At 43.1% G+C, this 23112-nt stretch overlaps 1 protein-coding gene across 1 annotated transcript in view; it reads left to right on the forward strand.

Annotated features, from left to right (window-relative positions):
- The window catches only part of LOC126263252 (uncharacterized protein C6orf132 homolog), a 362262-nt gene extending 339917 nt beyond the window's left edge, over positions 1-22345 (forward strand). The window contains exon 4 of the mRNA XM_049960337.1: positions 20786-22345. Within this exon, the coding sequence (XP_049816294.1) occupies positions 20786-22345 (1560 nt within the window). The remainder of the gene's footprint in view (positions 1-20785) is intronic.
- The last annotated feature ends 767 nt before the right edge of the window (positions 22346-23112 follow it).

Here is a 23112-nt window from a genome sequence, read left to right on the forward strand (position 1 = left end):
CTGTGTGCTTCCATTGAGCTGACTGGCGCTTTGTTTCTGGATTGAAAAATGACATCCACGTCTCATCCATTGTCACAACCGACGAAAAGAAAGTCCCATTCATGCTGTCGTTGCACGTCAACATTGCTTGGCAACATGCCACACGGGCAGCCATGTGGTCGTCCGTCAGCATCCGTAGCACCCACCTGGATGACACTTTTCGCATTTTCAGGTCGTCATGCAGGACTGTGTGCACAGAACCCACAGAACTGCCAACTCTGGAGGCGATCTGTTCAACAGTCATTCGGCGATACCCCAAAACAATTCTCTCCACTTTCTCGATCATGTTGTCAGGCTGGCTTGTGCGAGCCCGAGGTTGTTTCGGTTTGTTGTCACAGGATGTTCTGCCTTCATTAAACTGTCGCACCCACGAACGCACTTTCGACACATCCATAACTCCATCACCACATGTCTCCTTCAACTGTCGATGAATTTCAATTGGTTTCACACCATGCAAATTCAGAAAACGAATGATTGCACGCTGTTCAAGGAAGGAAAACGTCGCCATTTTAAGTATTTAAAACAGTTCTCATTCTCGCCGCTGGCGGTAAAATTACATCTACCGTACGGTGCTGCCATCTCTGGGACGTATTGACAATGAACGCGGCCTCATTTTAAAACAATGCGCATGTTTCTATCTCTTTCCAGTCTGGAGAAAAAAAATCGGAGGCCTTAGAACTTCAATGCACCTCGTATTACTCGCCAAAGTGGTCCGTAGACGAGGTATAGTTGTTTCCCAGTTCAGAGTAGTGCGAGCTGACACATAGCGGTGCAAGCACGGAAAATGATCACGGATAGTGCGCAACGTCTGGCTGTTAACACCATTAGCATTTATTGGCCATTAGAAAATGAAAGGAATGACTGAGACGGCTGCAGGTGTGCAGAAGGTGCAGTAAAATTGTTAACACGATAGTTTGTAAATTACGAAGGAAGAACGGAATGCTGAGCGGAGTGGGGTTGAAAATATAACGAGAAGAAGAAGAAGAAGAAAGAGGAGGAGAGTGCACATAATAAAATATCCCACAGACGATGTGGATAAATGTGTCATTAGGCAGAAATTTAAGCGATGTTCGAAGAGATTTCGGGATTGCAACTGGTCTTCGTAAACGTCATTCCACGATACTTCGACTGGACACCTGCCAACCATCTTCGAAAATGAATGGCAGGTGTCCAGTTGAAGTATGGTGGAATGAAATTTACCACAAACGGTTGCAATCCCGAAGTCTCTTTGAACACCTCATTCGCCAGGAAAATTTTAAATTACACAATTTTGGAAACTAGTTTGTCTGTTGGATTTGGTTTTAAAAGGTGTCAGAAAAAAGTGTATTACGTGCGAACGAGATGGCGGAGTCATAAAGGACTACATTTTCTTATGGAAAAATGAAGCGGCTAGTGCTGCTTTTTTTTAATTAGAATGCAGTACACTCAACATAAATGTTGTTACAGTAACAGTGAGCCAGGACTATAGCCCGCTTCACGTAGACGACGATTCCGCACATAGAGGCGCAGCGATAGGCAGTTGTCGAAGTACCTGTTGCCGAACGGTGTTGCTGCGAACAACAATCACGTTCATTTGCCTTTGGTACATCGTATTATACGTTCCAATCTATGAGGGAATAATAAATTTTAAAACCGATTTCGATCATTCGTCTATATGAGAGAAATCTTACTTTGGAGTCTTGCGGTTGTGTCCACCGTTCCACAGCAATTGCTTGTGTGACGTCGGAAGGCAAGAACAGCTGATACAGTTTTGTGAAGACATCAAGAATAATTTTTATCAAAACGACGATTGTCCAACGACAAGATCATCGAAAATAGTTGCAATAATTGCCATTTATTGCGATTTCGACATTATTAGAATTAAAAATGTAATACATAACAATAGAAACTTCAAACTCAAACCGAAATCATTATATTTGTTTGAAAACTGCTTCTACTCCATATATATTTTTTTTAAATTTGTATAATGCACATATTTGGGGGTGTTTCACTGCTGTTCAGTTTAAATCACTATGTGTAAAAAAGAATTACTGGTAACAAACACTAGTGCAAAAGACTGTCGTAAAAATTGTCAATATGTTATCATATTTTTCGGTGGCAACAAGCATTATGAGTTTAAACTAACTCGTCCGATATTACAGTGGGAGTACGCATTTATGATCCATTGAACAAGCTAACAATTAACCATCTTTTGTTAATAACTCGACGGAATGATGACCGATAACGTCGAAAACCACCGATATCTGGACAGGTAACGCTCCCTTTCATTTTAAGGCATTTTCCAATTCGTGACATGAAAACGAAAGTGTTTATGTGTCCAAATACTGGAGTTTTTGACGAATTTATCAAGCTGCATTCGCGCAAGTAATACAACAGGCTGGGAAAAGCTTAAGTTCTCCTTGGGCAATGTGTTGAATATTACAGTCTGAATAGTTCGTAGGCTACATATTCCTAATCAATAAAAGCTAGGAAGTTCTCAAGTAGAGTGTATGCAATTAAAATGTTGACAAAAACGTTTTTAACCCATGAGTCTTTAAAACCAAGAAAGATCATTACTTTGTTTCAAAGTCTACATCGTAAAATCATCTACTATCTGACTCCATGTCGAACCATCTGATTGTAAATTTAGGATGATACGTTGAAGGCTTTTATCCATCTTCACTCCCTATGAGAGTCTTATTTTTGAAACATTTCAGCGTGACACACACAGATGCCTACGCTGAAGGGGGATGCTGTCTATTACAGCAAGCACAAGCCTTTCAGTGTCTGTTATCTTGAATGTTTTGTATTTTTCCCAACATAGCTTTTAACATGTGCACAAATTAATCCTATCAAAGTATACTGACAGTAATATTTCGGCAAACACAAAACTGTGTGACCACGTTCACATGCAAGAAAGACAAATTTGTACATTCTGTCGCGTGACTTTTATAAATTAGCGAGCTGAAGGAATTTAGCACGAGTCTGGCCTATATTGTCCGGAAATATTTATTTTTATTCCAGAAAACAATACCCCCTTTCCTGGTGCTCGTACTTGGTCATTTCTCTGTAACAGCTGAATAATAACTGGCGCGGTAATTACAATGACGGACATCGAAGATAGGTATTGCAGGAATTGTTCAGTGAATAACTTCTTGAAAGTGACAGCAATACATTTTGGTTGAAAAACGAAATAAAATGTAGCACCGTATTCGAAATGCTGACTATTGATTTTGGCGAATCTACTATAAGTAAGACTTAAGGGTGGTATAAACGTTTCAAAGAGGGTCGAGAAGATGAAGACTGCGGCCGCCCTGGACGGTTCTGGAAAATAGCCGAATCACCATCAGAGAGATTGCTGATGATGTCGGTACTATCAAAATACATTAATTAATATTAATCAATATAATAAAAAATATTTTAACCTTATGGTCTTTTGACCAAGCAAGTTTTTCGGATGTTTTGGGTACGAAACGTGTAGCAGCAAAGTTTGTTTCGTAATATTTGAATTTCGACTAAAAACGACTTGGCACAGACGTCGCTCGGGAATTGCTGAATGAAGTCGACAACGATCCAGAACTTCTAAAGCAGGTTATAGCAGGTGACGAAACATGGGTGTACTGCTATGACGCTGAAACCAACTCCCAGTCGACCCACTGGAAACCGTCTGAAGAGCTTAGACCGACAAAAATTGGAAACGTTTGATTACATGTGAAGGTTCTTCTCACTGTTTTCTTCGATTATAGTGGGATGGGTACATCCTGAGCTCCTGCCTTACGCTAGTACGGTCAGTAAGGAATACTACCTACCTATAAATTATGCGCCGTTTGCGCAAATCCGAAGAAAACGACGAGAATTGTGGCAAAACCACCCATGGAAATTATATCACGATAATGCCAAAAAAAGGAAATCGCCGTGTTGCCTCAGACACCATATTCGCCGGACATGGCCCCTGCGACTTCTTTCTATTCACGAGGCGCAAGAGAACCATGAAATGAAGTTGTTTTGCCACCACTGATGAGGTAAAAAACAGAATTGTTCAAGGAGCTGAACTCCGTAACGAGAAGTAGTGAGTGACAAAGGGCGCTGGTAACCTGGGCACTGAGCGCCCGTAAGGCCGGTAAACACACAGAAATTTGATCAAATATTCGTCAAATTTCTTTGACAAAGATCTTTGACATGGCGTTAAAAAGGGGTATTACACTGTCATCATATTTTTCGTCAGGCTTCAAGGTGACGGACAAGAACAATTTACTGTTATGCGCTGCAGTTGCTTGTACCACAACTACATTGTGCGGGAAAAAAGGAAATGTACTTGGATGAAGTCTTGGGTTTTATGTCAAGATAATAAAAGCTTTCAGCAAAACAGAGGGCGTCAAGTCTTATATAAATTATATACAATGCGATTTCTTGATACAGGATAGAGCTGCTCTAGTTTACAATACAGGACTCGAATGCCACAGTGCACATTAACTAAAATAATTCCAGGAAGAGATTTATAAAGCGTATTTCACCCGCCCATCAGAGCACACGATTAGTAGTATACAATGTGCCTCTTGCTCACCCCCCCCCCCCCACCACCACAGTCGAAGCAAGGTTATTAAAAAGAGTCGAAGAAACACACCAACTAAACTTTGAACTTTGAAGCCATGTCTGCAAACACACTACAAAGAGGTCAAATAGGTGTAGCGGTTACATTTCACGTCGCAGTAAACAGAAGAGAACAATTTTTATGATCAAATCTACGGCAAGGCTCTAGATTTGATCATATTTCTTTGACGAAAGGCGATTACGACATCAAATTTCTTTGATATAAATATTTGACATATCAACTTTGACAAAGAAATAGTGTAATACCAGCCGAAGCTCCACACACACACACACACACACACACACACACACACACACACACACACACACACAAGTGCTTCCAAGATTGGAAAAAGCGCTGGCACAAGTGTATTATAGCCGGCCGGAGTGGCCGTGCGGTTCTAGGCGCTACAGTCTGGAACCGCGCGACCGCTACGGTCGCAGGTTCGAATCCTGCCTCGGGCATGTATGTGTGTGATGTCCTTAGGTTAGTTAGGTTTAAGTAGTTCTAAGTACTAGGGGACTGATGACCTCAGAAGTTAAGTCCCATAGTGCTCAGAGCCATTTGAACCAAGTGTATTATATTTGAGGGGGGGGGGGGGGAATTACTGTGAAGGGGACGAAGTTAAAGTTGATGAATAAATAAAGATACTTTAAGAAAATAAAAAATTCCCGTTACTTTTTGATCACTCCTCGTATAGATGCCATCGATGTCGATAAGATACGAAGTTTTCTCTCTCTCTCTCTCTCTCTCTCTCTCTCTCTCTCTCTGTCCTCCCACGTTCCTTTCTCTGGGATATGTGAAGAGCGTGTGGATCAATTCGTACTCAGTACATAATCACTACATTCTTACTAAGCAAGCAAATACGTAGCCGATCAGTCGTAACTCTTGCGGATATATGCTCTGGAAGCAGACGGTAACATATGAAAACTAATCCAGCTTCAGTAATTTTTGAGAACATGCATCTCTGGAGTACAGCAGTTTTATATGAATTACAATTGAGTATATATAGTCTCAACCGCAATAAACTTTTTTTCTTGTTATATAAGGTTACCGGTTTCAGCCTGTTTTAGACAATCTTCAGATACACATCATATGGTAGATGTTGGCTCTGAACAGAGCAGACGCTATACCTCCACGAAGTAGTTAGCGTCCGTGGAGGTGTAGCGTCTGCTCTGTTCAGAGCCAACATCTACCATATGATGTGTATCTGAAGATGGTCTACAACAGGCTGAAACCGGTAACCTTATACAGGGTGTTACAAAAAGGTACGGCCAAACTTTCAGGAAACATTCCTCACACACAAATAAAGAAAAGATGTTATGTGGACATGTGTCCGGAAACGCTTAATTTCCACGTTAGAGCTCATTTTAGTTTCGTCAGTATGTACTGTACTTCGTCGATTCACAACATTCCAGCCTATGACTCGCAACTGGGGAAGACCTAGAACGACGAGGACACATCCATTGGACGAGGCAATTCTTCGTGCAGTTGACGATAACCTTAATGTCAGCGTCAGAGAAGTTGCTGCTGTACAAGGTAACGTTGGCCACGTCACTGTATGGAGAGTGCTACGGGAGAACCAGTTGTTTCCGTACCATGTACAGCATGTGCCGGCACTATCAGCAGCTGATTGGCCTCCACGGGTACACTTCTGCGAATGGTTCATCCAAAGATGTGTCAATCCTCATTTCAGTGCAAATTTTCTCTTTACGGATGAGGCTTCATTCCAACGTGATCAAATTGTAAATTTTCACAATCAACATGAGTGGGCTGACGAGAATCCGCACGCAATTGTGCAATCACGTCATCAACACAGATTTTCTGTGAACGTTTGGGCAGTCATTGTTGGTGATGTCTTGATTGGGCCCCATGTTCTTCCACCTACGCTCAATGGAAAACGTTATCGTGATTTCATACGGGATACTCTACCTGTGCTGCTAGAACATGTGCCTTTACAAGTACGACATAACATGTGGTTCATGCACGATGGAGCTCCTGCACATTTCAGTCGAAGTGTTCGTACGCTTCTCAACAACAGTTTCGGTGACCGATGGATTGGTAGAGGCGGACCAATTCCATGACCTCCACGCTCTCCTGACCTCAACCCTCTTGACTTTCATTTATGGGGGCATTTGAAAGCTCTTGTCTACGCAACTCCGGTACCAAATGTGGAGACTCTTCGTGCTCGTATTGTGGACGGCTGTGATACAATACGCCATTCTCCAGGGCTGCATCAGCGCATCAGGGATTCCATGCGACGGAGGGTGGATGCATGTGTCCTCGCTAACGGAAGACATTTTGAACATTTCCTGTAACAAGGTGTTTGAAGTCACGCTGGTACGTTCTGTTGCTGTGTGTTTCCATTCCATGTTTAATGTGATTTGAAGAGAAGTAATAAAATAAGCTCTAACATGGAAAGTAAGCGTTTCCGGACACATGTCCACATGACATATTTTCTGTCTTTGTGTGTGAGGAATGTTTCCTGAAAGTTTGGCCGTACCTTTTTTGTAACACCCTGTATAACAAGAAAAAAGTTTATTGCGGTTGTGACCGTTTATATTCAATTTTAATCCAGCAGCAACAATTGACACGGCTATTGTTATGTGGATCAATGAAAACAATTTTTAAGCTCGAGCGAGATGAGCATTTTGTATAACTGTTTTTTCCAACGTAGACTTTGTCAGTTCTCGTTGCGCCGTTGTAGGACCAATCTTGCTGAGAGACAACAAAAAATTTTCTCGCACAGGAAGCAGAAGAATAATACTGACGAACCCCGCTGGAACCGCCGTTGAGAGGTCCACTCACCTCCCACCCAACACAAGGGGGAGGACACGTAAACAAACACTCACTCTCCGCACCTACCTCGTTACTGACCGAGACGGCGCAATGGTAACACATTGGACCACATTCGAGAGGACGGCGGCTAAGATCCCAGTCCGACCGTTCAGATTAGGATTTTCTATGGTTTCCTCAAGTTGCTTAACGGAGTCCCAGGACGGTTCCTTCAAATGACACAGCCCAACGTCTTTCGCATTCTCAGCTTGGGCTGCGTCTCTGATGACCTCGTAGTCAAGGGGACGCCAAAGCCAAGCCTTCCTTTCTTTGACTGTCACTGAGCCGTAAACTGTCAAGGAATGCAATGTGACGCGACTTCTTGGCAAATGCCCTACATCGATGCACTGGCGTGCGACTCCTAGTTAGACGTGATCACTGTAGTACCGATTTTAGTGTTGTGTGATGAATTGTCGGCGCCAAACAGCGAGGATGAGAGGTGGGTTGTTCAGAGGTTGCCGATAAGCGCGGGAAGCCGTGTAAGAGAACTGCGGTTAGCCCGTTCAGCAGTCGATGGCTGGCTTCCGGCACGGTGCACGCTGGTGTGATTCACGCAGCGACGCCTCTGCTGTCCTCTGCCGTCACAGATATCGCCACTGGCACATTCCTTCAATCCTCTTCCGTGTTCCATGCGTCTCAACAAGAAGGAGAACGCTCAGCAGGGATGTGGATCGAATCAAGATGTATGACGACTTGATGTAAAGTAATGCCTCCGAATTTTGTATTTCGCTCTCCATATCTGTTGAGGTATTACATGCCGTGCATCTACTCGGTCGACGTTTTCGCTTCACTCAAGCAAGTTGCTACCCTCTGCCGCTAGAGGGCTCCCAGTAGGAGTGAGTGACTCTCAGAAAGCTGAAAACACGAATTCGATGAGTTCGTCCACCCTCTCCTTCAGCTTGACATGCCAGACCAATCACGAGCGCTGCGATATCTTTGACAATCCGAGGTCTTAGGTTCACTGTAATCGATCTTTCTCCATTTACTCCAGACTTGGTCCCATCCTCTTTCCATCTTTTTCCGGAACTTAAAGAACGTCTTCGAGAAATCACTTTGATAGTGTTGAAGCGGTGCAAGCAGAGGTGAGGTTATCGCTCCGACGACAAAGTCAGACATTCTGCATTGACGGTACCAACAAACTGGTCTCTCGTTGAGAGAAGGCGGTTCGTCCCCAGGGTAACTATATTGAGAAATAAATGTGTAGACATGACGTGTTAATCAAATTTATTTCATTTAAAAAGCCTTCAAAGCTTTCACATAAAAAATTCGTAAACATTACTTTTCGCCACGCCATCGTATATTAACATAAGCCAAGCAGCTCTTAGTATCTGTATTCTGTGCGGGGGCGCGGTTCTTTCCGTCCCTTTACGACGAACCTGCACCTTCCTGTGAACATTGTCTCAGCAGATCATCAATAGGGAAGCCGAGTGAAACCTACTGTACTTCAACGTGAACCAGGCTGCAATTTAAGACACTAATCTACGTTTCGGGAGAAAGGTTTCACACAAATGAAAGGTTGGAAATTTTGTCCTCAATTAATATATTCTGAAACTTAGGTGAACAAGTATCACTGCCAATCCCGTGCTAGTCTTGACACAGTCACTCTTAATCCCTTTCACTCTCGTTAGCAAGTTTATGGTGTTGCATTTCCCGAAAACGTAATAGCTACAAAAATACTGATTATTTTTGATTGATAATACTCGCCAAATATTAAGTCTGTCGGTACCTAATGCAGTCACAGTTTTTAGCCACCGAACTGCTCAATACGCCACGCGGAATAATGTCTTTTCTCGTCACAAAATTCACTTAAAAATTCCGAAATTTCTACACACCCATCGTAATAATTATGCCGTCACTTTACCACACTTTTGATGTATGAAACACTGCTAGATCCGGCAACTTATCATTTCCATCGGAACTACTACTACACACGTCCGAACTGTTTCATGGCTAGGCTCCGACTCTTCTCTAGAATACTCTAGGTCTTCTCTATCAGCAGAAGAAGGCGCGCGAAGAATATTGCTTTACCATTGGTCAGTTTACTCATCAGCCAATAGCGAAACAACATTCTCCCGCGTCAGTCCGCGCTTTTCATCAATAACCAAACGCAAAATAGTAAACCTAACGACTGCACTTTTTACCGACGTAATTATCTAATATGCTGAAGTTTTGCTTATGCATAAAGTTATTTACTATTGTTATTTATACCTGAATTAACTTTCCCTTTATCATAAACTTACTTTACAAATCTATTCTATAAAAATCCCCTTTGTCCATATCCGTACTTCTTCGAAATGTCCCCACACTCAATCCTACTACATAACTCGTTAAACAGTTATCTTCATATTAACCTTAAACCACACTCACGCATCATTCATACTACTAAAACACATTTATAACATTTTACAAATACAAAAAGACATAATAACACTTTATGAAAATACTAGAACAGTTTATGAAAAACATTCTATTACTTTCGTGCACTCTAGTGGGCACAATCGAAACTAAAATCACAGTCCCCATATCCAATATTGTCCTCTATCGGCTGATACATAAACTATGTGCGCGTCCAGTCTCGTGTCACCATCTGTCACTATCCAGCCCTGAAACACATCTCCCACTTAACCGCCTCCAAGGCAGGATCGGTATACGGCGCTACGCCTCATCTGTACTACCGATAAACTATCACTGTCTTGTTTAATGCCGAGTGTATTACCGCCAGGTAAGTTACCTTACTAATTAGGCAGAAAATGGGCTACTCTGAAAAAGGTTGCTGCAGCCTCGGTTATATTGATACTGTATTGATAACTTAATATGTAGGGGATTACAAAGAAAATAGCCGGCCGAAGTGGCCGTGCGGTTAAAGGCGCTGCAGTCTGGAACCGCAAGACCGCTACGGTCGCAGGTTCGAATCCTGCCTCGGGCATGGATGTTTGTGATGTCCTTAGGTTAGTTAGGTTTAACTAGTTCTAAGTTCTAGGGGACTAATGACCTCAGCAGTTGAGTCCCATAGTGCTCAGAGCCATTTGAACCATTTGAACAAAGAAAATAGATGCACACATTATGTCACAGGATTATTTAGAATGTAATATTACTTCTCATGCAGCTTTACAATTAATATTGCTCCGTTCACGTAGCTAACAAAAATTTTCAATTCTTTAATGTAAGTACACCAGTAAACCCCTGATCGTCTAAAGAAACGAACTCCCTTATGTAACGCATCTTCAACTTGTGATTACTTCAAGAGTTATGTCTTAAATATTTGACTTTAAGCACGTAAGCGATACTGGATGAGTATAGTCTGTGTAATTTGTGATCCGTTTTAAGCAAACGGGAAGAACGAATTGCAAGCTTGAAGGCGAAGTGAGATTTACTGTCGTCAGCAGCAAGTACCTTCAGTCAATGGCACTACGTAGTTCATTTCCAAACAAAAACAACAGTGCACATACTCGACATTCGCACTTGCTGTGCAGGTGTATTCAGAGCATCACACATAAGTAGATAAAAGGGGGTAAGAAAGAAAAACGTCATGAAATTACTATGTAACGAAACACCGGAGATCCCAGGCCCCTTATACCAAAATGCAGTAAGACCGCGATAATCTAGCACTCGATAGTGCGACAGATCCGATAGAAATTTTCCCACGTTTTTAGTTCGGCGCTGATGAGACTGGCCTGTTATGGGGATGTTTGCCAAATTCAACTCTAGCTGCCGAGGAGTCCAGCGCAAAGGACTTATAAAGAATGAAGATAGAGTCACTGCCTTATCATGTGGGAATGCTTCAGGCGATCATAAACTGCCGTCGTTTGTGACTGTAAAATACCAAAAACCTAGACCCCTTAAAGTTGTGGCACATATGCCTGTTATGTACTGTGCACAGATTAATGTCTGGGTGAAAGTCGAGTCGTTTAAACACTAGTTCTTTTACCATTTCGTTCCAAATGTGAAAGAAAATTTGGAAAAAAACAAGCCACTTACGAATTCTAAGGCGGTTCTCATCCTTGACAACTTCAGAGCTCACCATCCAGAATCAGAGGTTGTGTCGGGTATCCGCACATACCTTTCTGCCAATTTTACGTCAGTATTTCAACCCATGGACCCATGGACCAACGGACCATACAGAATTTCAGGTGCTGGTACAGATGAATGTTTGAGCAAAAGCTGCTAAGCTTTGCGTAGGACCTGGAGAAAAATATGCCCTACACTGGTCGAAGTAGCTGAGATGGAAAGCGATGTAAATGGTAAATTCTGTATTGGCTAATGAATTGAGTGCGTTTTTAGCAGCAGAAGTTGACGAATGGATCGATACAGTCAGAAATTTAGCTGTTGAAGAGGAGTTGACTGACGATATGATATTGCCAAGAGTTTTCAACCCACACGAGGCACCAAAAACGGAGGTTGACGAAGAAGACATGTCCACAACTCACATCTCTTAAGCTGAGGCTCCTTTGTAAAATTCTCTTAGAGTAGCCAACAATACAACGCTTCAGAAGTTTTGAATTTGCACATCATAACACTAACTTTTATTTAAAAAAAAGAGCTCAAACCAAAAACAAGTTAACGTTTCTGCGATGTTCCAGAAGGCTTAGAAGAAGAATTCAGTTAAAGTTTCAGTGGTAGATACTAAACCGACGTATTACACGGCCTTGACAACGTCAGATATCTGCACTAAGTCCTTGGTAGCATTTTTTTCAATTAGCTTGTTCTTGATCTTTTCAAAACAGTGTTGCTTAGTTTATTTCGTAACAAACTTACAAGAAATCATTAACTATACTGAACTTTTCTAACACTTTGAGCAGCCGGCCGTTGTGGCCGAGAGGTTCTAAGCGCTTCAGTCTGGAACCGCGCGACCGCTACGCTCGCTGGTTCGAATCCTGCCCCGGGCACGGATGTGTGTGATGTCCTTAGGTTAGTTAGGTTTAAGTAGTTCTAAGTTCTAGGGCACTGATGACCTCAGATGTTAAGTCCCATAGTGCTCAGAGCCATTTGAACCATTTAACACATTGACCCTTAAACTGTTTAACTAGGGAAGTACCGTATTCGACTTTTCGTTTAGTTTTGTGTTTACATCAGATTAATACACACTTCAGTTTTTTATACTGTAGTCCTGTTGTGTTTGATAAATAACAGTTAGTGTAACTTCCTGGCAGATTAAAACTGTGTGCCGCACGCAGGCTGGAACTCGGTATCTTTGTCTTTTTTGGGCAAGTGCTCTATCATTGAGATAGCAAAGGGTAAGTGTTTATACACATTGTTCTTCGCAGATGGTCAGATAGTGGTGGTCAGTGGAGAGGATGATACGTTTTATGCCAAGAAAATCATTAGAAGAATATGATAAGTAGGAACTGAAATTAAATTTTCGGAAGACTGAATACCTGTGCAGTGGAGAATGTGTAGGAAACATTTAAAAAGTGTCGGACAGCGTGTTACATCCTCTCACATGCATTTCGTGAAGTGTCCATGACGGGAAGATATGAAAATTCCGGCTTATACGGAAGGTAATCATCTGTCGTAGGCGTGTGTAACCAATCTGGTGCTTCGCGCAAGGCATCACCGTGAATGTGCCTCGCCATATACCCCGAATCTCATTGTCGCCACAGCTGTCGGAGTCGGGCCCGGTTTTGGTCCTGAATTAATGGGCGACTGTAAAGTGAACGCAGGTCCTTATGCAAACATCTTCGATAACATCAGTTCCCCACATTGTTCTAACTGACTGGAAAAGGAAGGTTAGAGTTTAACGTCCAGTCGATGAGAGAGACGGTTAAAAAGCTCGGAATGAGAAAGAATAGTGGAAGTAATCAGTCGTGTCCTTTTAAAAGATAACACCCTGGCATTTGCCTAAAGCATTTAGGGAAACCACGGAAAATATAAACATGTGTGGCCAGGTGCGGTATGGAACAGCCTGTAGCGGAACAGCTTTCGAACTAACTATAAAGTAAAATCGAGATTGTTGCTATAGTAGTTTAATGATCTATTTATTCTGATGGATCTGTTTCGGTTAGATTGCAATTTTAGTTCAAAATGGTTCAAATGGCTCTGAGCACTATGGGACTTAACATCTGTGGTCATCAGTCCCCTAGAACTTAGAACTACTTAAACCTAACTAACCTAAGGACATCACACACATCCATGCCCGAAGCAGGATTCGAACCTGCGACCGTAGCGGTCGCGCGGTTCCGGACTGAGCGCCTAGAACCGCTAGACCACCGCGGCCGGCGGTCATTATCACTCTGTTTTGTATTATAACGTGGACTGGACGTTTAGGACTCGTAAGCTATAAGCTGTTTTGTGGTCCGCTTCGGTTGTTAATGATCCTTTCTTGTAATTTGTGTAATTTGACGTTTTGTCGTCAGATTTGGCAGATTATCAGTTGCGGCAGCTGACCAAAGATGCCATATCTTTACAGTTGCTGTGGTGTGTTGAAGTTATCATTTCGGGCTGTATGTGTGGCCAACTGTCACCACTATCCATCTGTCACTTCTGACGATAAAACCTCATATCATAAAAACTACAAAAAAAGGCCATTAGCAACAGGAGCAAACCACAGAAGAGCTTATAGAGTAAGAGTCGTAAACCTACGCCACGTTGTATACGATGCAGAGAGACAGCGACCACTGATGATATATAGACGTAAGTACCAAATCTGTATATCCGAAAATATGATTAACCAACATTATAATAAAATAAAAAAAAGTTATGTAGCTTTCGCAGATGATCTGAAGATGGCAAGCTAGACGAAATGTAGACATTATAAAACTAGGGTAGCAGCAATCTGGATTTTGTTACAGAAAGTCTCTAACAGATATTCTCTACGCTGCGGGTCCATTGGACCGTAAACGTTTAAAGTATTATATGAATTAATTCTGATATTTCTATTGCAGCGTGCAGAACGTAATAAAAGAATGACCGTTTTGAAACAACTCTGAACTGCGTAAAAATTGAATATCCTGAGCTATTGCCACTGCTTGCGTGTCGAAAATTACAATTATTCTAGTGCAGCGACACACGTTTGATTCAATTTCTCACCCAAAAAATTAAGTATAGAATGCAAACAAGCTGAACTTGTTACGTCCCCGACTTTTACAATTACGTAACCACACACCAAGATACAAAAACTGAATAGAATTATCTGCTCCCAAAAGATTGCTGCACACAAAAAAAACATACAAAAACAAATCGAACCACTTTTGTAAAACACTTCTGATAAGAATATAATTTAAATGAGCAAAGTTCTTTGCAGCGTTGATTCACAACTCCCATTTACTCACAATACAGCAACGGCACAGAAATGGAATGAAAGCAGCACTAAGACGAAAAAAAAATGGCTCTGAGCACTATGGGACTCAACTGCTGTGGTCATAAGTCCCCTAGAACTTAGAACTACTTAAACCTAACTAACCTAAGGACAGCACACAACACCCAGCCATCACGAGGCAGAGAAAATCCCTGACCCCGCCGGGAATCGAACCCGGGAACCCGGGCGTGGGAAGCGAGAACGCTACCGCACGACCACGAGATGCGGGCTAAGACGAAAAGAACAGAAACATATTCACTTTTATATTCGTGTCAGCACAATCACACTGCATTATGCTCGCAGTCGTAGAACACTGATCATACATAAATGTAGTGTAGTGGCAGAAAATACAGTGGCCAAAATAAATGTTGCATATTGCTAAAATTTTAATATGGCACATTGTGGTCCAGAAATACGTTTTAATATCACTACAATGGTTTCGTAGCGGAAACAGTCAATGTTCTTCATTGACGGGACAATACGTGGAGTCGGTGAAAACCATATCACTTGGGCTGTACGTCCATACGAGAGTTGTGTTGCCTCAGGATGGTTCGGACAACAGTAACGTACGCCGATCAGAGGCTCCGCATATCTACTCTAATGGAGCATGGAGTGAGACAGGCCGACGTCCCAGCTTATGTCGTTGTAAGTCACAGCGTTGCCTCCAGAATGTGAAAGAAGTTTCTGGCGACAGGATAAGCTGAGGATCGGACAGAAGAAAAGCAACGGCTGTGCAGTAACGGTATCTGCGTATAACAGTAAACATGAGCCATCAGCACTGTACTACATGTCTGCGGTGGCACTTCCAAACAGCTACGGCAGTGCAGGCGTCAACGCTAACGATAGGAATAGGCACCACGAACAGGGATTATGTGCCGGAAGACCTCTCAAGGCTCCTCTCCTAAATCGGGTTCGGAGAGGGACTCGTGTCACACGGGCACGAAACCATTCTTTGTGCATTAGGCAGCATTGGGATACAACGCTCTTTTCTTATGAGACCCGTATAAGTCACCACCCTCACAATAATGATATCCGAGTTTGGAGGCAACGACGACAACTTTTACACCCTAACTGTATCGTAAACCGCCACTCTTATCAAGGCAGTTCAGTCACATTTTGAAGTGAAATCGTGTATGGGCCTCAGGACACCCTTTTTGCCAATACACGGGACGATGACTGTTGTGAAGTACCCCCGACGACATCCGTGCACGCATTGTTGGCTCCATTTGGTGAACATATTGGAGCCGGATTCACACTGACGGGCGACAAAGCACGCCCTCATCGTCACAATCTTGTAAATACGTCTCTAGTGGAGCATACAATCAGATGGATGGAATAGTCTCAATTTTCTTCAGATATAAGCAGCATTGCGAATGCAGAGGCCATGCTAAAACGAGCGGTTTGCAATCATCCTGTCCCACCAGAGACCTTATGGGGCATCACTCTAAGAAAGCAGTGAGCCTGATTAATGACAAAACTACGGAAGATTTTAAGAAAGCTTAAAGAATGTTGATGGGGTGTACTTTACAACGAGCCTAATGATAACTCTAAAATTCAACATTCTTCATAATGAGTTCATATTAAAGTTTGAAAGTAGTTTTCCTAAAAACAGAGTTAAATGTAATAATTTCATGTCGTTGAAGAATCATTGGATCATTAAAGGTATCAGTCTCTCTTCACAAAGAAAAAAGTACATGTACAAGGTAGCCATAACAAGTAACGACCCAGAAATACTTTTCTATTGTAAACAGTGCTGTAACATAGTAAGGAAAGTTGTAAAAAATCCAGGTGTATGCACAGCTTGTCTGAAATTGACAGATCAGATAGTAAAAGCAAATCAATATGGAATATTATTAAAAGAGAGTCAGGCAAAGAAGGCATAGAAAGTGTCATTATTTCTGTTGAAGGTAAAGGGATTATCCTATAGAGTTCTTGTGTAGCAGGTATCTTTAATAATTACTTTTTTAAAATACATGAGAAAACTGGTCCAAATAATTCAGAGGAGAAAGCAAAACAGTGCACTGAAGAACCAGTGCAGAGGACATTTAGTGAATAAAAAATTGAGCACATATGATCATCTGAAATAACGCTAATCATCATGACTCTAAAAAGTAAAAGCTCGTGTGGGGTGGATAATATCTCCAACAATACACTAAAAAGTTGTAAACCTGTAATACGTAATGTTCTTAATCACCTCTGTAAAGTATAATTAAGTCTGGCTGTTTTCCCGGAATAATTGAAATATGCCATTCTTAGGCCTGTGTATAGAAAGGATGACTGCAGAGATGTCAGTAACTACCGCCCGGTGTCACTTCTTATATAGTTCTCGAAAATTTTTGACATGGTAATTTACTGCATGGTTGTCACCCACATGTGAAGCAATGGGACACTTAGCCAATCACAGTTTGGATTTCAAAAGGGCCATTCTAATGACTCGGGTATCTATACATTTACTTAGCACATAACAAACTCTTGAAATGGTAAGGTACCACGTAATAGGATCTCCTGCGACTTATCAAAGGCATTTGATTGTCAGTCATAGTATTCTATTAGAGAAGTTAAGATTTTATGGAGTATGTAGTTCAGAAAATGCCTGGTTTCCTTTAATAAACTGAATATAGAAAGTTACCCTAGGCTATTCGAGTAATATGAAGAGGGACGCCACGTCATCTGTATGGGGGGAAATTATAGTGGAAGTAGCAGAGGGTTCGATCATTAGTCTCTTACTGTTCTAGCTTTATGTTAATTATCTGCTATCTTATTTGAATCAGTAAGCACAGTTAGTCGTGTTTGCAGGTGATGCAAGCATTGTTATGAAACCTACCAAAGAAGCAGCAACAGAGAAAACAGTAAATGATTTTTTTAATTAAAGTTACTGAATGGTTTTGCACAAGCAAGCTAGCGTTAAACGTTGAAAAAAAAAAAGGAATTCATTCTGTTTTCTATCGTCAAAAATATCCCACCTCCTACTAACGTAGGTACCAACAAAAAGTTATGAATTAGGGTAGAAAACTGTAATTTCTTAAGTGATGAAAACTTACATTGAAGAAACCAAATAGTGTAGACTTCCGAAAACGGTTAGATGTAGCTACTTTTGTCATAAGAATAATTGCTATGATACAATAAGTTAACATGTTTTGCATATTTTCATTCGCTGATATTCTGGAATAATATTCTGGTGTAAGTCTTCGCTTAAGCAAAAGTATTCATTGCACAAAAGAAAGTAATCAGAATTGTGTGTGGAGCTCACTCATATACATCTTGGATGTATCTCTTTAAGCAGCTGGTAATTTTAACCACAGACTCAGACTACATTTATTCACTTATGATTTTTTACCAACAAAAGTTTGAAAGTAACAGAGATATTTTCAAGTGCAACACGAGACGGACAAATGATCTGCATTACCCATTAATGTGTCTGAATTTGGCACAGAAAGGGGTGAAATTTATACTTGTAAAATTCTTGCAAATCTTTCCATGGAAATAAAATATGTGAGAAATAGCTTTGGTGTTTTAAAATGTAGATTAAAAATGTTTCTTCTTAACAACTCCTTCTATCCTACCACAGTGAAATTCTTGATTAGAGATAATTAGTTATTAAAAAACTGTAAATAGCTAGCTATAAGTGTCCTATGTTCCGTTGACATGTTCGTGAATTTTATCGATGGAACAAGGAACTAACTCTTCATAAAATTTCCTTGGTTTGTTCATGAGCAGCTACAGTTACGGTGATACCTTTTATCCAACTCTTGGTTTCTCCTCAAGTTCGTTGACAGTTGACAATTTCGGATCTGCATCGATAAAGGATTCGAACTGTTCCTAGAAACGAGTCCAGTGTTCTGTGTCACTAGAAAATGGCTCTAATTTAATTGGTGGCAGTCGAACACTATGACTGCCACAAGGCATGCCTGTGTAGAAGCCCCAAAAATCGTCGTGTCGGCCATGATGTCTGAAAGTGTGCCTTCAGTGCTCTATTTTGCCGTCAGGATCGCCTAGTTCACAGAGTTTGTATAGTCACACGCTAAGACTTCGGATTTTTATTCCACGTCGCCAAATAAGTCCTGGACAGTATTAGCCAAAGTTTCCTACAATCGACTGCGAACCTAATCTATCTCAGTATTTAGCGTGAAATCGTCAAACGAATTTATTTGGTTAAAGAGGCGTTTAGCGTTGAATCGCTGCGTTCGTAGTTTACGTTGCAAGAAAGACAGTTTGTTACTTCAGTATTTTTTTTACGTGTCAACTTAACAAGGAAGGTGGTTGGATAGTTCAATGTTTTTGCTCACGTTTAGTCGTAATTGTAGCTTCGCTAACAGGTAGCAGCACTTGACAAGCGTAAATGGTAAACTTCCTCGCTCGAGGCCAGCTATGCGCTTGTTACGTGATCAAATTATTCTTCTACCTTCTACTAAAATATTACTGCAACAGCTAGTATACGTGCAATAAGCTGATAACGTGAATACGTGACAACAGCTGAAGATTGAAATGCGTAGATGACGTACCTGAGTGTGTGCATTGTATGTTACGCGTGAATAAATTCCGCCGTTTAGTCGTTAGAAATCGGTATGTGAGTTCCCTCGAAGTATCATAGACGTCCCAAGGATTCGCAAAGTTTCCGTCTGTGTCGAATTTTCCAACTTTCGGCCCCAGAAAATGTTTGGGAAACGAAGTGCTTCTAACTCCAAGTAGCATACAAGTTTATTTACACGGAATTTCTATATCAGAGAAGTTACAAAACATCTTCCATTACAAAAGCAGAGATATTATACAATTCAGAGACGTCACTTAGCAGCTCCCACATGTTGTCATATTTACATGTTGTGTGGATTTCTTTTAAGCGACTTACATTGTGTTTAACATGCAACAGCGTGTGTGTGTGTGTGTGTGTGTGTGTGTGTGTGTGTGTGTGTGTGTGTCACTAAAACGTGAGAACATATCCGAGGTACACTGTCAAGCAGTTATCACATACCCATTGCTTATTCAGTAGTTTCAAACATGACAATAGGTTACTGATTGTTGGCGTGGAAACGGTTGGAATTTCAAATAAAAACGTTAAAATACACTGCGATAACTGCAAGGTTAACACTGGATACAAATGCTTTATGGACTGGTTCATCGCACTTAACCATTAGTTTGTAACAGATATTAACCACTCTTCAAAGTAATTCAGCCTGTGTTTCACAGATCGATTGAGGTGGCGTAATGGTTTATTTATTTATTTATTTACTTAGCGTATGGCATCTACAGAGTGAAACTGCACACAAACTATTAATTAATATAATAAACGAATTACTAATATATTATTAAATGATTGATTGCAAACAACAATATGCGAAAGATTAGGGAGACAGCCGCTGCAGCTATTATAAGTCCACATCTAAACAGGTCACCCACTGAACAGCACGTGCAGTAGCATTCATGATATCCCTCCATTCTCCTTCAAACCTCCTCGCAGGACATTCGAAGATCAGGTGAGGGATTGTTTGTTCTTCTGCACCACAGTCGCATCGTGAGTCATCAGTGAGTTTCCATTTGTGGAGAATGGTCTTACACCTGCCGCGGTTAGGCCTCACACGATTAAGTCTGCACCAAGTTCTTCTGGGCATTTGCATTCCTTCTACCGGTATCGAAGGATCAAAATCAGTGATGAGAGGATGGTGACTATTCAGCGACCAGTATTGCCTCCATTCCCTTGCTATGTCGTACCTTTCTGGGAATTTGAGGACTTCGTCTTCCCCTAAAGGTTTCCTGGATTTTAGGCGGGTAGTTGGTAGATGGTCCAATATTTTTCCGAGGAATTCCGAATGCGAGTCCAGTGTGCTAACCATTACGCATTTTTTTTTATCCGAAAAATATTGGCGTAATGGTTAGCACACTGGAATCGCATTCGGAATTCCTCCAAAAAGAAATCTGAGAGTAGTTCTATTTGATCATTCGAGGGGTGGGGGGTAGGGTTGCACTTATGGGAATAAATTTGTATTTCTTGGAGAAGTTGTTCAGGAATATCGGCAGTTGAACCTAACGTAGATCTTTATTTTTTGTTTCAGGAGACAAGCGATACGAAAAACGCAGGGCAGCAGGCTGAAGTGGGCGTGGCGGTGGTTGCCCCGACGTCGGGAGAGGTGACAGAAACCACGACAGTGGTGGTGGCCGTGGCCGCACCTACACCTCCACCGAGCAGCCCAGAAGAGTCTCCGGTGACGGAAGTCTCCCTGACGCAGCAGGCAGCAGTGGAGGAGACGGCTGGAGCGGAAGGTAGTGGCACCCCCGCAGAAGTAGCCGACGACTCGAGGACCCCTGTCTCTGCAGCGGGACCGGCCGACCGGGAGCAGCAGCGGGCGGAGGCTGTCGCCCCGCTGGCCGAGGGTGAAGACATGGCCGTGGATGACGCTGAGTCGGTGGGGGCTGACGCTTCTAGGCAGGGTGGAGCCGAAGATGAGGCCATCCAGCCACCGACTGAAAACACATCTGAAGATCACCCCAGCAGTGATGCGGCAGTGTCAGCCGAAGGGACAGAACGACCTGCACCTTCAGAAGCAGTGCCGCTCTCTACTACGACGGTGGAACTTACAGAAGAACAAGTCACAGAACTTTCGGAAAAGAAAGTGGGGAATAGCGACACTGTGCAGCTGACGACTACAGCAGAAGGCGAGGCTGCTTCCTCGCCAGAGTCGCCCTCGAATAAACTGGTGTCTGAGGAAGCTCCAGCGGCAAATACGCCACAAGTGTTGACGCTGACCATCTGCGAATATAAGGAACCCACCGCAACGTCGGCTGACGCAACGGAAGCCTCGCAAGAAACGAAGCGTGACGTGGAGGACGAAATAGGACAAAACCGACCAGTGACAGCTCTAGAAATGGGAAACCCGACCGTAGAAGTGGAGGTAAAGGTGGAGAGCGCGACTGCTCGCGAACGAGCAGATGTGACTGTGAGCGATGTTCCACCGACGGAGACGGACGCAAAGGAGCCGTTAGTGGACGGTGCCACGGAAGACGGCGAACTGGAATCCCCCAAATCGGCGCTAGCGAGCTTTCGCGAAGACTACCTGACTAAGCATTACAAGGGCGATTTACCGGTCCTCCAGATAACGGAGTCGGATTTGGCGGGCGAGAAGGAGTCCGAAGTGTCTAAGCTCTCGAATGCTCTGCCGGTGCTGCACATAAGTGAAGAGGACCTGAGGGACAAACCGCAGGCAGAAGAGTCGAACGAGGCTGCGGCGGGAGAGCAGGCGGCGAACGGGCCTAGCCCGGCGGTTAGGGGGGAGAGGGAGAGGGCGTCCCCCTCCCCCAGGAGGAGCCTGGACGGCGGCGGCCGCAGGGAGTCGCCGCAGCCGCCGCCGCGGCAGTCCTCGGCGCAGGAGCTCAACAGCAAGATCTACTTCCGCGTGCTGCCGCCGCTGGCCGCGGGCGGCGCCCCCCCGCAGCTCAAGACGTTCGCGCCGCCCGGCAGCCCCCCGGGCCGCGGGCCCAAGCCGCAGCCGCCGCTCCGCAACGGTGTCGCCGCCCCCGCGCCCGCCTCCGTCTCGGGGGAGGCGTCGCCCCCGCGCACCAAGTCGCCGCTGCCCACGCCGCGCCGCCGCCACCAGCCGGTCCCGCGCGACGCCTAGGCGGGGGCGCCGGGCCTCACACACAACAAACTCGCCCAGTTCCCAGCTACCCCAAAACCGCTTGGGCACTCTCCCGCTGCATAATCACCTTTCCTATGTAAGCCTCTTTTCGATCACCTCTGTTGTTCACAGGGGGATATGTGGAACGTCCTCTTACCTACGAGAAGCGACGGTCAACTGTGATACGGGCTGTGGAGGTTAAACACAAGTAAATTATGTGCATCTACAGGTGTTGACAGCGCGTTATGTTTCCGACGTGCAATACTAGTAACTCCAATACTGCTACCGAGGGACCGATGACCGTCGCAGTCTGGTCCCTTTAATCCCACAAACCAACCAACTGCTACCGATATTTCGACCACGTGCCTTTCAGTCGTCTGCTGAGTAAAGTGCATTCACGCTGGAATCAGCGGAACGGAACAGAAGGCGACATTACCCTCACATTGCGGCGTCCTCACACTAGACTGCACGTCACATCGCGTACCGAACGGTGAAAGCGAGTATATGACACACCACACCCGACAGGAAAAGTCACCGGAATTAAGTCGCTAAAAGTGTTAAAGTACTTTAAAGGCTAAAGCAAAATTGATGATAAATGTGCTTGACAAAGTGTGAATGTTAAACTGCAAACGGTGGAACAATAGTAAAAGTGTCGTCCAAACATTTCGAGTCATCTGTATTTGTTTGCTAGAAAAGTATGCGCATATAAGTACATTAGACAATATTTAGAAGGCAATAACTATAGCCTTTTTACCTTATCGATTTTG

Source organism: Schistocerca nitens, chromosome 6 (assembly GCF_023898315.1).
Source record: "Schistocerca nitens isolate TAMUIC-IGC-003100 chromosome 6, iqSchNite1.1, whole genome shotgun sequence".
Classification (NCBI taxonomy): domain Eukaryota; kingdom Metazoa; phylum Arthropoda; class Insecta; order Orthoptera; family Acrididae; genus Schistocerca; species Schistocerca nitens.